The sequence below is a fragment of the Anas platyrhynchos genome, chromosome 4 (assembly GCF_047663525.1).
Source record: "Anas platyrhynchos isolate ZD024472 breed Pekin duck chromosome 4, IASCAAS_PekinDuck_T2T, whole genome shotgun sequence".
In the NCBI taxonomy this organism is placed as follows: domain Eukaryota; kingdom Metazoa; phylum Chordata; class Aves; order Anseriformes; family Anatidae; genus Anas; species Anas platyrhynchos.
Window position 1 is genome coordinate 18,914,810 of NC_092590.1, and position 14,842 is coordinate 18,929,651.

A 14,842-nucleotide genomic window follows, 5' to 3' on the forward strand; every position below is an offset into this window, starting at 1 on the left:
CATGAGCAGAGCGAAGGGGTTTCAAGCAGAAGAGACGATTCACCAAGCTTATGTTCATGTGCCTAACTGCGACTACTTGTATTTGGTACACTCGGGATCCAACAGCTCTACTGCTAAGGTAGCTTGAGTCACAGTAGGTCATGCTTTGCCAGCCATGTGGTCCAGCCCTGTACCAGCTGCAGGGCAGCAGTGTAAATAAGCACATCAGTGCATACTGAACCTCTCCCCCGTCCACCCCTGTAGCACACACAGGAGCAAGCAAGTTAGAGCAGGAAACAGCAGAGAAAGCAGCCAGGGCAAGTTTGGGTTTATTTCACTATGCAGGGGGAAAGAAAACAAGACAAGCTGTAGCAGTTAGCTAAACTTAATGGCTTTGACTTTAAAGTCACCCTCCACAGCCAGGTATTGAATTTTCTCCATGCCCATCCGATTGGGGAACTCGAATTCCGCTTCAGGCAGCTTCACCTTTACCTCTGTGGCATCGAAGGAGATACAGATCTGTAGGGAACCACAAAGAGGAAAGCTGATGCATCACTGGTCACAAGCCAGGCTCGGTGCAGGACAGTTGAGGTGGCCACTGGTGGCAGCATTAAGAGCCCAGAGCCCATCAGCGCCCTGTGCCAGGGCCTTGCACAAACCCCTGGGGCCTCACCTCAATCTTGTCACCGTGCTGGAAGGGGAAGTCAGCCTTCCTGTCCTCCTCACCCCACGCGCCGTCCTCCTTTGAGTTGCACACAATAGTGTTGACGTCCCCATGGCAGTCGAAGCGAGGGTTGAAGTGCAGCATGAGGGTGCTGCTGTCCTTCCCCACGTTCACAGCAAACCTGGGGAGACCAAGGCAGTGCCAGGGAGATGTTCCAGCCACCCCATGCAAGCTGAACCCAGCAGGAGCTCCATAACCCCCGGCAAGGGCAGGAGTCTGCTGGGCTGCAGCCCCCCATCAAGCCATCTGCTGTCTCCTCACTCACCCTTTGGCATCAGACAGGATCTTCCCTTTGACCTTGATGCACTCTCCCGGCTCGACATCCAGCTGAGTAACAACCAGTCCCTGTGGGGCCAAGCGGCAGGAGTTAGTCCATCCTAAAGCAAGCCTTCCAGCCCTGCCTGGGCCGAGGCATGAGCCAGGCCTGGCAGACCTGAGGGCATTTGCAGTTCAGTGCTAGGGCAGAGACGGAGTCAGCCCTGCCACCTTCACCAGGTCAGCAGCAGGCACTGGCACAGGTTTGCTAGCAGTTACACAGCTTTTATTACATTACATCCTTCCCTAGGTGTGTCTCCAGCCTACAGGGGCTACCAAAGAGTTTGCACACTTGACTCAGAGCTGCATGCAGAAAGAGAGGGGGCAGTGGAGCCACTGTTGGCTGCAGCCCACCGAAGCAGAACACCCCCAGGGAAGCTCTCATGGGGCAGACAAGGGCTATCCTATCCTCAGAGCCAGATTATTCAGTCCCCCAGCCTCACACCTCCCAAGTAGGGTTTAACATCCCCAGCCTAGAAGAAGCTGTTTGATGAGGTCGGGCGTAACTCAAGCCATGCTTTGGTGCCAGTGCTTCCAGGCTAAGGTACAATAATACTGAGCTGCACCTAGCCTGATAAGCAGATAAGACAGATAAGGCAGGGAGACTGCCCTCAGGCTGGTCCCATTGCTCACTTGGGCTACTGCTCCAGCACCCAGAGCCCCCTCAGATAGCCACCCAGCCCAAACAGTGCTCAGCCTCGTGTCTGCTCCCTGCTGGGATCAGATCCCTGCAGCCGCTAAGCTGCTTATTGCTGTGGCACTAACGCTGCCTGCTGGCTCTGCTTCTGGAGCCCCACAGGCACACAGCCCCAGTGGGGATCAGGGGGCAGACCTTTGGAGGAAAAGGGAGCTCAGGGCACAGTCAGCACACACTGCCATCCTGCTTTCCTCTGCTGCTATATTGTTAGCCCCATCCAGTATCCAAAACAGATTTTTTTCAGAAGGAAAATAAGGAGTTTAACAGGAAAATGGCATTCAGACTGGTCCCAAAACTTTAGAGCACTCAGAGATACAAACATGCATTAAAAGAGCTTTCCCACTCAGATAACATGCTAGAGAAGAGGGGGGAAAAGAAAAACGTCTGGTCAACCCTAACTGTTCCTCCCACAGCCACATATCAGCCGAGCATTTCCTCTCAGCTAATCCTTTTCCTCTCCTACCTCTGGCACCAAGCCCAAACCCCGCAGGCAGGCAGGCAAACCCTAGTCCTGCTCAGCTCGGCGCGCCAGTCCGGCTCAAAGAGGGCACTCACTTGCTCCATGCTGCAGATCCCAGCCCCACCAGGCAGGACACCCCCAAGCCCCTGCTCCACAGCCCAGCGTGACTCAGCACCGAGCTCCAGCAGCTTAAATCCCTCGGGCAGGACCATCACATGATGGAGGGGGGGCGAAGAAGGGGATCGCTCGCAGCTGTTTGGGAGCTGGAGCTTTCCCAGCCATTTAAAGTGGGCAGTGGGAGATCTCTATTGATATTGCTCTTTGTGGGCAGGGTGTGTGTGTGATTTTTTAAAGCTGGCGATTGTTTGCTTCTGCGTGATCCTAGAAATCCTTACTGTAAGCTCTTCTAGCTGCTATGCCGTGTATGTTGGCTCGCAGCCCGAGTGTGGCTCCGTGCCTGCAGCGAGGTGCCTGCTTTTTGTTAAGTGATCCCTGCCTAAAACCGGGGCTGGAGTCCTCGTGTTACTGCTGCAAAGCGACTGCCTCGCAGAATATGTGTGTGTGCATTCAACCTCTCAGCCTGGCCTCGTGCTTGCAAGGAGACTGGGCTGCCGGGAGCCCCAGGGTATGCAGCGTTACTGCTTACAGTACAATAAAACCCCGGAGTTTGTGGTGTGCAGTGCCAGCACTTAAAAAGTGCCTGAAAGTTGAGGCTGCTGGTGTGAGGCACAACTAGATGTGAGAATTCGAGCTGCAGCTTTTGAGAAGCAGCGTGATCTCGCTGGATCCATTCCAGTCTCAGACTCCAAAGGGAAAAGAGAAATGCTTTTTTGGCGGACAAAGAAGTTGGGCAGGGCTGACTGCAAGCGGCGAGAAAGGAGGCTGTTTTCCCAGCCGGCCCCTAACTCCTGCTGTTCACCTTTGCTCTGACCCTTACAAGCACACCGTCCCTGCCCCGAGGGGCTTTGGGGAGGGGAAGGCCAGGTCAGCTGGGTGCCGCATGTGGCTTTGGATTAGCCTTAGCAGGGTCCTCAGGCCTCTGTGCCTCAGTTTCCCTCGCCCATGGAGGGACACTGATGGCTTGCAGCTCCACAGCTCCGCTTGTGCAACTTGGGTCAGGGCTGCTGTGTAAATGCTGCTTGTTGGTTAAGCCTTGGCTGGCCTGTGAGATACTGATCTGCAGATAGCATTAGGGTGGGCTGTGTGGGGCAGTTTATGACACCGAGTGCAGGAATTTAGGGCTAGGTAGCAGAAGGAGACACGCTGCCACACAGGGGGCTGCTGGCACATCAGCAGACCATGCTCTCTGGTATGCATCCTGACTGCTGACACCATCCTTCACTCCTGCATCCCCCAACACCCATTTGTGAACACTCCCAAGGCATTTCTGCATCCCATATGCCTCCAGGCGAATCAAAGCCGAGCTGCATTTGAACTAGAAAGTCACAGGTCTGAACTGTGACTGGGGCATATGAAAGAAGGCAAAATGCTGACTAAAAGTACTGGTGGGCAAATCCCACACGTCCTCTGGCCTCCAACTCACTCCCTGGCCATAGCACGTGTACACGAGGGCCACGCTGAAGCCAGGAGTCAGCTGCAGGAGCAGACCCGGTGCCCTTAGCAAATACCACCAAGAGCAGCCCCCGGCATGGACAGCAGGGAGAAACCCCAAGAAATTCCACCTTAAGGTTGCCCCAGTCTCTGGCACGATGTTAATGGGGATCACGTGTTAGAGGCTTTAGTCGCAGTTGTTCCCCTGTTTGCTGCCACGTGTGAGGGGTTGAGCAAATTCTATTTGGTCGGTTGGGTTTTTGTGTTTGTTTTCCATTCAGCTCTGCAAAACCCCTGGAGATTTCTCCTCCTTTCAGTGCTGCAGTGTTTTTTCTGGAGGCAGAGCTGCTGCCAAGTTGGGTGGTAGTGTTGGGGCCACGCAGTGCCATAGTGTTGTGCACCCCAACTCCCCTTCCAAAATGCACATTTCTCAGGGGCTGCTTTTTTTGCCTACCTCCTCCTCCCGCCCTGTTGTTCAGACAGGGAGCTATCTGTCTAATAGCACACAGGAGACCACACTGTTTGTTTTCCTTCAGCACTCTGCACTGGCAGCCAGGCTGCATGAGCAGCAAACCCCCTGGTCTTGCCCCTGATTTACAGCGCTCCTGGTCCTAGGTCCTGTGAAATCAGCAGCGTTTAGTCTCAGGCAGCAGTGCCAAGATGCCAAACCGCCCGCCCAGCTCCAGGTCCCCGGCCCAAAGCCTTAGTTTCTCTCTCGATTTGCACAGACTGGAAGAAGACGACCAACCAGTCTGATTTTCTCCTAACAGTCCCCAGAAATGCCCCAGATTTGCTTTTAAAAATATAAATGCCAAGCAGATGTAATGTGCTGATTATTGCTCTTCTTCATCTTCTGCAAGAGGAGGTCCGCCCTAGCCCTCGGCAAGTCTTATCTCTGGTAATGACGCCTGCCACTAGGAGTGACACGCTACAGGAGGGCTCCTCGCTTTCCTAGTGAGCCAAAGCCTACACTGCTCCATGGCCCAGTTCACCGAGTACAGACAGCTCCTTCCTCCAGTGCTTTCCTTAGCGAAGATCTGTGTCAGTGTCTGGGTGGGATCCTGGCCTCAGCAACAACCCCTGATTACTCTCGCAACCTAAATACTTCTGCTAGAGTGGAAACTGTTTCTACAAGGCTGTCACCTAGTTAAGGCTATCGGACACTCCCACTTAATCCCCTGCTACTGTTGTTGGTCTGATTCTTCCTGCTTTTCCTTTAGCAAGTTAGTTGGGATCTCCTCTCAGAAGTTTGTGCCTTTTCACCTGTTCAGTACTCCTAAACCCCAAAGAGTTGTAATGCTGTTTCTATGGACCTTTTGCACCAAAGACCCCTTCCACGGCTGGCTGCAACGCTGACACCACCACGGTGTCCCCAGCTCTGTGCTACCCACAGGGAAAGCTTCGGGGCTGGCCTGGAGACCAGAAAGGAAATGGAGCCCTCCCCACACCCCACAAGGAAAATCCTTTAGGCTGCTCTGGAAAAGACCAGGCATGACTTGGGAGCCACAGCCCAGTCTGGCAGGAGGCCGGGACACCCTCCCAGCTCCTGTGGGCACCGAGCCTCCCCAGGCACCGTTTCAGAGGGAGATTTGTGCCAGGAAGAGGGTCTGAAGGCCCAGGCCACTCGGGATGCTAGCTGGGGTTGCATGGCCACATACCACTACAGCATTTTTATCCCAGAGCATTTCCTGATCTCAGCTTCCCCTCTATTAAAAAGGAAGCACCTCTATTCCAAGTTAATTAGAAAGTTAATTATAAAGAACTTCTTGCACCATCTCACTGAGCAATGAAAGCAGTTTGCTGATCCCTTCAGTGGGATTTAAAGTAAGCCTCATCATTTTTATATCCCTCATTAACACTGACCCAAGCTGACAATACCGGTGTTTCATCACTCAGGGGAGCAGACTCAATGGGAGCAAGATGCAGGCTGCCTAGGAGAACTGGGGCTCTGTTATTTTGAGTTTCTCCCACTTTTGCACATCCCCATACTTGACAAATTTGCAGGTGGCAAACACCTCCTCAGCATCTATTTCTGCACCTCTGAGGAGCTGTTTACGTTTGCCCATTTGAGGTCCCCGCTACTCTCAGCTTAGTTGTGAACGCAGCACGGTTAGACCACCCCTCCGCCCCCTTCCTTACCACGTCAGCGTCTAAGGTGCACACCTGGGACAGACCTGCCAGCCCCCCTCCAACTGTGTATTTTCTAGAGGTCTGACAACTCTGGCAATTTGTGGCATTTATTTACAATATTGATGTTACATTTATGACAGCTACAATCACATTGCAACCTTCTGCAACAGGGAGCACGCCCTGAAACATTTTTCCCTGGGATACCTCAGCAGCGCTTCCCAGGCATGCTGTGTTCCTGTGGTCTAGCTCCAGACAAGATGAGCTTAATTTGTAACTCGTGATCACTGGCTCAGTGAGGGGAGACAGGCCATTACACCTCCCCTATCCTTAGCTGAATTAAACGTGTACAGGCCTTGAACTTGTTTACAAACAGGCGAGATGTGAGGCCAGCTGGAAGGAGTGCACCTGCATTCCTCTCCCTGAGGTGCTCGGGCAGCACAGCTCGTTAGCTGGGTCTGGACCCAAAGGAGTGGAGGAAGATTACAAGCAACAAAACACATCCCAGTTAAGGCTAAAAGAAGGGTGTCTTGGCGGAGAGGGCTCACCGCTGGAGCTTGCCTTCTGGGCAGCTTTCATCTTGTGCAGCTCTGGTGGCTGCACACATGTTGGGGGCTCGCCCCACTCACAAGTTAACATCCACCGCTCGGTGCCATCCATAAAGCTGAACTTCCTGGGCTTTAGCAGGAAACCTGGGCTGCTTTTCTTGAAGCTTATTGTAGACCTGCTTGATTCCAGGCCAAAGGACTGGATCTGTACCAGCTAAGACTTGAAGGACTGTGTGTATCCACTCATGTGGCAGGTGACAGGTCCATGGTACAAACGCTGCCAGGCCTGCTTGTCCTCAAGTTGTCTGGAGAGATGCAGGGGAACCTGGGCAAGTGTAACATGGATTGCTGGTAAAAAAGTAAAATCAACCTCCCCATCTTCCCCATACATCAGATTCAGGCAGTACAGGCTATGTCTTTGCTTCCCCTCAGCAGCTCAGAATAGTGATGTCTGTTGGTGCTTTTATTTCTTTTCTACTGTTTTCTAAAGCTCAGTTTTCTTCACGTCCTTCTATGCAAAACCTGCAAGGCAGAGGTGTCCCTAGTACTGAAGGACCCTCAAATGGTTTTGTTTGGAACTTTGCTCAAACCAGAGGAGAAAAATACCTCACGCTGACTTGGGATAGAGTGGGACCTAACCTTCTGCGTCGGTCCTCTGTCCACTAAAGCTTCTCAGCAGCCTTAAGCTGGACTCATTTAGCAGAGCTCTCTAGCCTGTCACGTAGCACGTACAACATGCCAGGATGGTTTAGAAACTGAAACCATCTGGAGTTCTTTCCCCACAGAGGCATTTCTGTGCCAGAACTGGTCTCCTCTGAGCCACCCACACAGTGAGAAAGGATTGTATTAAAGCTGGCTCAAATTTTTTAAATTCAAGTTTTAGATAGAAAAAAATATGTCAATCAGTATTTGAAAAATGCCTTGGAAAGAGCAAGTTGGTTACAAAATGTAGCAACAAACTTTGAATAAACACTAACCCTCTCCATTATCCCCAAGATACTAAAGTACCTTCAAAATAACCCTCCCTGGGTTGAAGTTTCTTCCTTTCCTGCCCTCGTCTCCATCACTACATGTTTTCCAAGCAGATTTAGAGTTTACCTGAAATAAATCTTGTGTCACGAGGGCTCCCTTGCTTCAGAAACAAGCTTCGACCTTCTCTGTGTATTGAAGTGCAACAACCAAAGACACACTCAGGTATAAGACCAACATTATTGGATCCTTTTAGTACAATGGTTTCATCAGCTGATTGCTAAATCAAATTAATGCAGGGGAGCATTCTAGGAAGAGCTATAAAAGCCTACTATTGACATTATAAAATCCTGTCAATATTTTGCGACACAATGCCTTGCAGTTTGGGAGCACGAACCCTCCGCAGCCACACTGCAGCTCCCTGAGAGCAGGGAATGGGAAAGATTTGGAGATTCTGGCAAGAAGCCATGACACTGAGGCGGTCATAAATAGCTGACCAGAAGGTTTATTTGGAGGTCATCTGAAAGCAGTGGTTAAAACCACCAAGGCAGAAGCATGGGGACTTCTTCATGGAAGAGCAACCCCCACAGACTCGTACCAGAGTGACTCCCATGCAGCTGCCTGGCAGTGACACACATCACCCAGGCACCTCGGCCAGCATCCCCTCACAGCTGTGCTCCAGGCATTCCTAAGAGGCTGGAGGCAGCAGTGCTGAGACAGTAGGCAGGAGATGAGACCAAGGGCAGTGACACCCACATAAAATGCCTGGGAAGTGCCCTCGAAACATGGAGTGTCCATGCCAGGGTGCTCTGTGGCCAGCAAGCGAGAGCAGGAAGACTGGCTGTTTCAGCTGCTGTGTGGGTACGGGGTCTGCAGCAGCTGCCAGCCCCTCACTGGTATCTTTGGGTTGCTGTTCTCCAGGCAGCTTCTCCCAGCAGAGTGAGCACCAGCGCATCAGCACTTGATGAGTTGCAGTGGGTGCTAGGGAGCACGTGGGAAGAGAAGACAGCACATCAACCTCCTCTGCACAGGACTAACAGCAAGGGCTACTGATATTCCTTGCAGTGAACACGAGCACCACAGCTTGCAGATACTTTGGGCTACTGCTTTGGTGCCCGAGCCCAGGAATCTCATCTCATCTCATCTCATCTCTTGGACCCAGGCGAGAGGCAGAACCACCAACGCAGCTGGATGGCTGCAGCAGCACAGGCTTAAGGGACACTGGATTGGGTTGGGGGTGGTGTTAGGGGTAGGGTTAGGGAATGCCAGGCTTGGTAACCTAACATGCAGCACATGTCTTCAGCCGTTCCACAGCTGCCATCCTCCCAGGTAGCTGCTGGACCTTTTTATGGAAAGGCCCGGAGTTGGCTCCGGCTGTAAATCAGTATCAAAGGCAGGCAGATCATTTGGTCGTCTTCCATTATTAATGACAGGCCATTTCGCGGGTGACAGCTGAAGAAGACAGGCAGTTAGAAATACGGATGCACAAAAAGACCTTGAGAAATGTTCTTGCAAGTGGTAGTTCAACAAACTCTGTTTGGTAGCAAGAATGTCATGACTGAGCACTGTGGGCAGAGCAGAAACCCTGCTCCTAAATCCCCTGAAGGCTGTTGTGAGCTTGCTTGGAGCTCCTGGGTGGGTCCCTAAAGAAACTGGCTGCAGCGAGATGAGACGAAGCAGTGGAGAGCCCTGAGCATCTCCTCGCATCTGTGGGATGCAAGGAGAAAGGAGGGCAGACAGGATTTCTCACACCACCAGGAAACAGGAAATTGGGAGAGGGCGAGTTGTGCGAGAGCCTCAGCCATGACTCATGGTTGCACCATGCCCCCGAGGGCAGGAGCAGAACAACTTAACGCAGGCAGCCACCACCACATTAGTCAGCCAGAGGTGGCAGGCTCTGCCAAGGCACACGGAGACACTGCCCTCGCTGGTGTGGGGGAGCAGCCAGCTGTCTGACACAGGCTGCCAGCACATAACCCCACAGAAGCACCAGCCCCAGGAAAAACAAGCATCACACCTGTGAAAATCCAGGTGAGAGCAGAACCCAGGGCAAGCACTGCTACGTCCACGCTTCCCCTTGGTCCCCAGCAGGAGGAAGGGGACTCGTCTAGCTGCTGCATCTGTGTGCAGGGGTGTTTGGTCACCCCCATGGCCCCCCAGCAGCTACAAAGCCATCCAGCCTGAAATCAGCAGGTGAGCGCTGTCAGGAAGAGCGGCCTTGGCGTGAGGAAGCAACCAGAAACCAAGGGAGAAACCAGCAAGAAACTGCAAACTCCTTAATTCACCTACTCGGTGTTTGTAAAGCAAAAAAAAAAAAACAAAAAAAAACCTAATGCAATGCAAGGAACACCTGAACAGAAAGATGAAGGTTTTCCTCCAGCATGCCATTCAGCTGGTGACTAAACCAGCTCCAGGTTTATGCAAAGCAAAATGGGTACGTTCCCTTGTCTGTGCCCATCCGTGTCTCTGCCTGGAGGCAGTGCTGCCAGGCTCGCTGACCTCCTCTGGACGGTCTTTATTAGAGCCTCTTGCCTAGGAGCTGCCCTGCCTTGGGAAGAGCATTTCACTGCCTTAAAAAATAATCATTTAAGCCACATCTACTCATGGAGATATCTAACTTTGTACAGTGCCATGCAGTTGCTTGTCTTCTTCTGGAAACAGATGTGGTTTAACATATACATGCTATGTGTTAGGAAACAAAGTTTCTCACCCCCCCCCCCCACCCTTCTTGGAAGATGCTTTATACTTAGGGATTTGTGAGTTTTGTCAGCTTCTGGTGCTTGCTGCAAACTGGTGTCTCCTGCCTGGCACAGGTCTTGTCTTTGCCTTTGTACTGCAGTGAGCACAACTGAGATGGGGAGAGCAAATACCAGATAACGTGCTTGTGCCATATGAACCTGCAGCAAAAAAAGTTAAATCAGGGTTTAAGCCTCACCTTTACTGTCACTAAAGTTGCGACTCGTGCACAGAGCTGAAACCCAGCTGAAGTATTTTAACATAAGAGACTGTCCAGGTAGGGAAAGAGCAAGGCTAATTGCTAATGAGGTTGAACTCTTTTATCCACGTTTCTTATAAGGGAATTTATCCCTTCTAGTGCGAGAGGTTAGCAGTTCATTATCTCCTATGGTATTCAGCAGGTGCCTAGGGAAGGTGGCGGGGGTGACTTGGTGCCCCTTGGCAGGAGCACAGCCCCTGGGGAAGGGATGGCGCCGCACTCAGGGCACAGTGCGGGTGAGGACAAGGTCACAGTGCAGGGTCCCACCCTGGTTTCCCAGCCTGCCTACTCAGATGCGTGTGTGGGCTGAACCGGAGGCACTGGCATAGCCAGGGATATGGAGCAATGCCGTGACAGGCAGGCTTCCCCTGGAGAAAACCCCTGAGGAGGCCAAAGCCACAAGAGGGTGGAGTACGTGGGGGGCAACACTGCTGCCCCTGAGCTCTGCAGAGCCCCTGCCAAAGCCCTACGGGGGGAGCAGCAGCCCCTCAGACAAGGGCTGCGGCCCCACGCACACATGATGAATGAATAGCCCAAATCCTGGCACTGCAGATACTGCCCCAGCGCAGGGAGAATCAGGGGAGATAAGGAGGGCGAAGTGCTTGCTGGTGGAGGGAGCCCAGCTCAGTGTCCCCGTGACAACACCACGCTCCCCAGTACGTGTTTTCTGCGCTTGCTGCAAGCGAGCCTCAGGACCTTCCCCTTTCCCCTCAGCAATGCTTTCTGTTTACCCATTGGCATGCAACTGCCCCGCGGACTTTGGACAACCTGTGATAACATCCACCCCGTGCTGGGCCGTGCAAAGCTGTTTGTCACCCGCTGAGTTACAGGAACCCAGGCATGGGGCACTGCTGCAAATTCTCCTGGCTGCCACTTCTAAAATACTCCGGGCTACCTCAGGTACAGCAAAACACCTTTGCTGTTATCACATCCATCGGTTTATTCCTCAAGGCCATAGCTGTGCCTCAGGAGAACGGAAAGAAAAGACCCCAACCCATAACCAACCTGACAGAGGCCCAGCACTAGGGGCAGCTGCGGTGCCACATCTTGAGGGACCTTGGTCACTGCTTCCCACAGCAGCATTACAGACACAAACTAAGGACCAGCCACCACAGACCGAAGTGTTTGTGTGGAGGAACTTGTGATGGGTTTGATGGTTGTTTCCTTCACAGCAGCAACCGTGACACTAAGAAAGCCTTGGTTTTAAGTACCCAGCTTACACCCACGTGAACCAACACAGTGCACCTGCCTAGCAAACACCACCACGCAGAGGCAAGAGCACGGGAAGTCTCTATCAGAACAGTATGGTATGGGTTTTGTGTTCCCCTTCAATGCCATCAGGGCTGAAGAGATGCTAATGAGCCCAATAAAGGTATATTAAAGAAATAAATTCAGCTTTTCTTGCTTTGCTCGCCCTTTATGAGCAGGCTGCACAGGAGGGCAGTCCTGAGCCCTGGCACACATTAGGAACACAGGTGCCCTATACAGATTTTTAAGCACCCTGCCCTTTGAATCATTTAAGCTCTCCAGAACCAGGTTTGCCCCAGCAGGTCAGGCTGTCTGCTCTGGTGAAGGGAGCACAGCCCTCACAAGATACCCCAGCCTTGCAGACAGGCTGTTGCCCTGGCACTTGCTGCGGTGGGTGAGGCAGGTAACTGGTGCCTCAGCACCTGGTAGCACCCAGACAGCTACGTAAGGCTCTGGCCTCTCTAGCAGGTCTGGCTAACACGAGCGCTTCAGTTGTGCAAGGAAGTGCATTATTTTTCCTATCCAACACCTCTTAAAACAGCTTGCTTTTTTGTGTCTTTTTCCTGTACGTTCTCTTTTCCCTTTCCCTCCCTCTGAGATACTCTTCTCCTTTTTACAACCCTTTTCTTACAGTCAGTGATAACATGCTCTGTTCCGACAGTTTCCTACCTCTCCCCCATATCCATTTTATACTCTCCCTATAAAAAGTCCCTTTTATTTTAAAATCTGCATAACTAAGACACAACCATGTTTACCTAACTGCAAAATGAAGCTAATGAAATCATGTGGTTTTTTTTCTCCTTTCTTGCTAATTCCCCTTCCTGCTGCTGCTCTCTAGGCAAACTACAAGAGCTCAGGAAGCAAACCCTGCAAAGGGTAGGAATGAAGCCTTCCCCAGCCTCCTTTTAAGCAGACTATACCGACTGCTGAGGCTATGCAAGGGGATAGGTACTATTATTTTGTTCAGGTTTGGGGCTTATACATGTGACTGGGGACATGCAGATCGGGGAAGAATATCCTTAGATAGTCTTAGACACTTTTGAGGTGTTGTTGTTTGCTCTGTTTGTTGTTTTTATTATTATTGTTGTTGTTGTTGTTTTTAATTGCTAAAGATGTTTATTTTGAGCTAATATTTTTTAAATTTATTTTTCTTTTTCAGTTCAAGTAAGTTCAGGATAGTTTTCCTGAACATATCATCATTAAATGTTTCTGCTAAATCATTTTAAGCTGATATCTCTAAGTATTTCCCTGCTGACTGTAAAACAAACCTACTTGTTTGCTTATATAGCTTACGTTGGGGATAAAGGGTGCTGTTTTAGCTAAACTGAGAATTCAACTTCCAATGCTTTGCAGTGCAACTTAGCTTCCAGAGACAATATTTTTCCTCTGAAGGGCTAACAACTCTGGTTTTAATGGGGATATTTCCTGCAGAAAATTCCACAGTTAATTGGTTTTTCCTTCTTGCAAAGCCCACCCTGCTAACCCGCCACCTGGTTCTACTTGCAGTACATGTTGTCATCAGAAATGCTAACTTTAACAAGATTTCATAGCACTCGGGCTTGTTTCATTACTTGTTTAAAATCTGCAAGACGTTCATCTCATGCCGGAGTAGTATATAAATAATTTAAACCCATTGGCATTTGTCACAGTAGAACAAAGTAGATCTTGTGTGATGGATTCCTGGATGTGTGCATTTTTAAATGCAAATTCCCTTCCTTGCTGCTTCAGAAAGGTGCTGTGGTACAAAGGGCGTCCTGTCCATTAGCTTCAGTTACTGCCATTCTGCTGTGCTGCTTATCTGCTCTGCCAAAGAATGCCTTTTAATTGCATAAAAGTCTTCTGGGCTGCATGAGCTGAGGTACGACAGCTGCTCTTGTATTCAGCCCTTGTGCAGAGGCTTGTTTAAAAACAAAAAATCAACCACCCTGAAGCATGGTAGCTTGTTACCAGCTTGCTGCTCTTTGATTGGAAAGCTTCACATATATTTGGTGTGTTTGTAGATGGGAAGCTCCCTCAGAGTTGGAGAGCTTTCATTTGCTGGCTGGGAGGAGCTTCATATCTTCAAGGAATGGCTCTGCCATAAAATGTGACTCAACTTGAGGTTTACCCCACTCAGCATAAATGATTACTGGTTTAAATGCTAGCCTTGCACACTCCTGGGGCTTGAGAAGTCATTCCACCAAGCTAAAATGATGAAGACCCTGTGAGCAAAGGGCCGTTTGTGACTAACAAAGGCTTGATAGCTGAGCAGTCGCATCGCACTGCCAGCTCACCTGAGCAACTGGTGTTAGTAAAGGCTGCAGCATGAATCTAAGCCCAGTCACAATCTGGAAACGTAATTGGGACCTTACCAGAGGCTCCATGAATCAGGCGAATGTCCACCTCTGCTGTGCTGTCTGCTTTTAGCAATCCCAGGAGCGGGCATGGCAGCACGCAGCCCTGCAGCAGGGAGGTGACAAGAAGAGGGGGTATTGCACTTTCAGGGTTACCTGCTTGCTAACTTTGTAAGACCCAGGGCTTTACGGGTATGGGGTGGGCAAAGGCTACTGAGTGAATGCCCTCGCCCCCCACTCCCCGAAGGACAAGGCTCTCAGAGTTCAAAGCAGATTGGTAGAGATAAGCACTGGAGAGCAGCGGGGTGGACTTTATCATCATCGGCTGTAAAGTGGGAGGTGTGTTTTCAAAACTGATGTGAGGCGAGGGCAGAGTCCTGCTGCGCATTAATCCACGCCGTCCTGTGTTTCAGGGTGGTGCCAAATCAGATGCCTGGATTGGGTGTGAGCGGAGGAGCCACGTCCACCTGTAATGAGGAAACAGCAGCGTGCACACAAGTGGAAGGGGCCAGGCAGGCTGACGAGTAAGTAGCAAGGAGGTCAGGAGCACTCTGAAGCTGAGATGCTCAGGCTGCACCTGTGTGTGTCCGTGGGTGGGCTATTCCTGGGGGACTGAGCCTCGGATGCCTGCATCACACTGCCTGCTGACCATAACGGGCTGGAGATCACTTCCACCCTTTCTGTGCAAGCAAACCCAGAGGGTGAGGCTTTCTGAGGGGTAAACAGCTGGTTATTCCCACAAGCAGCGACTGAGTGCTTTACAAAACAGTGTGGTGTGCAATATTACCAGCGTCAGTGGTCTAAGGATGAAAAAGAGTGAATGTGCACAGGGAAAGGTTTCTGCAGTTCTATGCTTCCTACGGGTTGCCTTATAATGTAAAAACTGGGGAATGCAG

General features: G+C 51.1%; 2 protein-coding genes across 3 annotated transcripts in view; one reads left to right on the forward strand and one right to left on the reverse strand.

Moving 5' to 3' along the window:
- Positions 1–290: 290 nt before the first annotated feature.
- LOC101790677 (16 kDa beta-galactoside-binding lectin) lies at positions 291–14,034 on the reverse strand. 2 transcript variants are annotated; one of them, XM_038178973.2, is made up of 4 exons: positions 13,965–14,034; positions 969–1,048; positions 653–824; positions 291–498 (listed from the first exon to the last, which is right to left on the reverse strand). In XM_038178973.2, exons 1-4 carry the CDS (start codon positions 13,974–13,976, stop codon positions 355–357), a joined length of 408 nt encoding a protein of 135 aa, XP_038034901.2. In that variant the 5' UTR covers positions 13,977–14,034; the 3' UTR covers positions 291–354. The 2 variants fall into 2 exon arrangements, with proteins under 2 accessions (XP_038034901.2, XP_038034900.2); XM_038178972.2 differs by lacking the exon at positions 13,965–14,034 and adding an exon at positions 2,271–2,427.
- Positions 14,035–14,378: 344 nt separating this feature from the next.
- Positions 14,379–14,842, forward strand: part of SEPTIN11 (septin 11) — a 64,116-nt gene continuing 63,652 nt past the window's right edge. Inside the window, exon 1 of the mRNA XM_013101854.5 lies at positions 14,379–14,470. The gene's annotated coding sequence lies outside the window, so the exon portion shown is untranslated. The remainder of the gene's footprint in view (positions 14,471–14,842) is intronic.

Excerpts from the sequence above, each read along its gene's own strand:
- LOC101790677 (XM_038178972.2), bottom strand. The coding sequence starts at position 2,387 with ATGGTCCTGCCCGAGGGATTTAAGCTGCTGGAGCTCGGTGCTGAGTCA. Across the intron at positions 825-968 it reads ATCCTGTCTGATGCCAAAGG|GTTTGCTGTGAACGTGGGGA; the intron begins GTGAGTGAGGAG and ends TGGTCTCCCCAG. Across the intron at positions 499-652 it reads AGCACGGTGACAAGATTGAG|ATCTGTATCTCCTTCGATGC; the intron begins GTGAGGCCCCAG and ends GGTTCCCTACAG.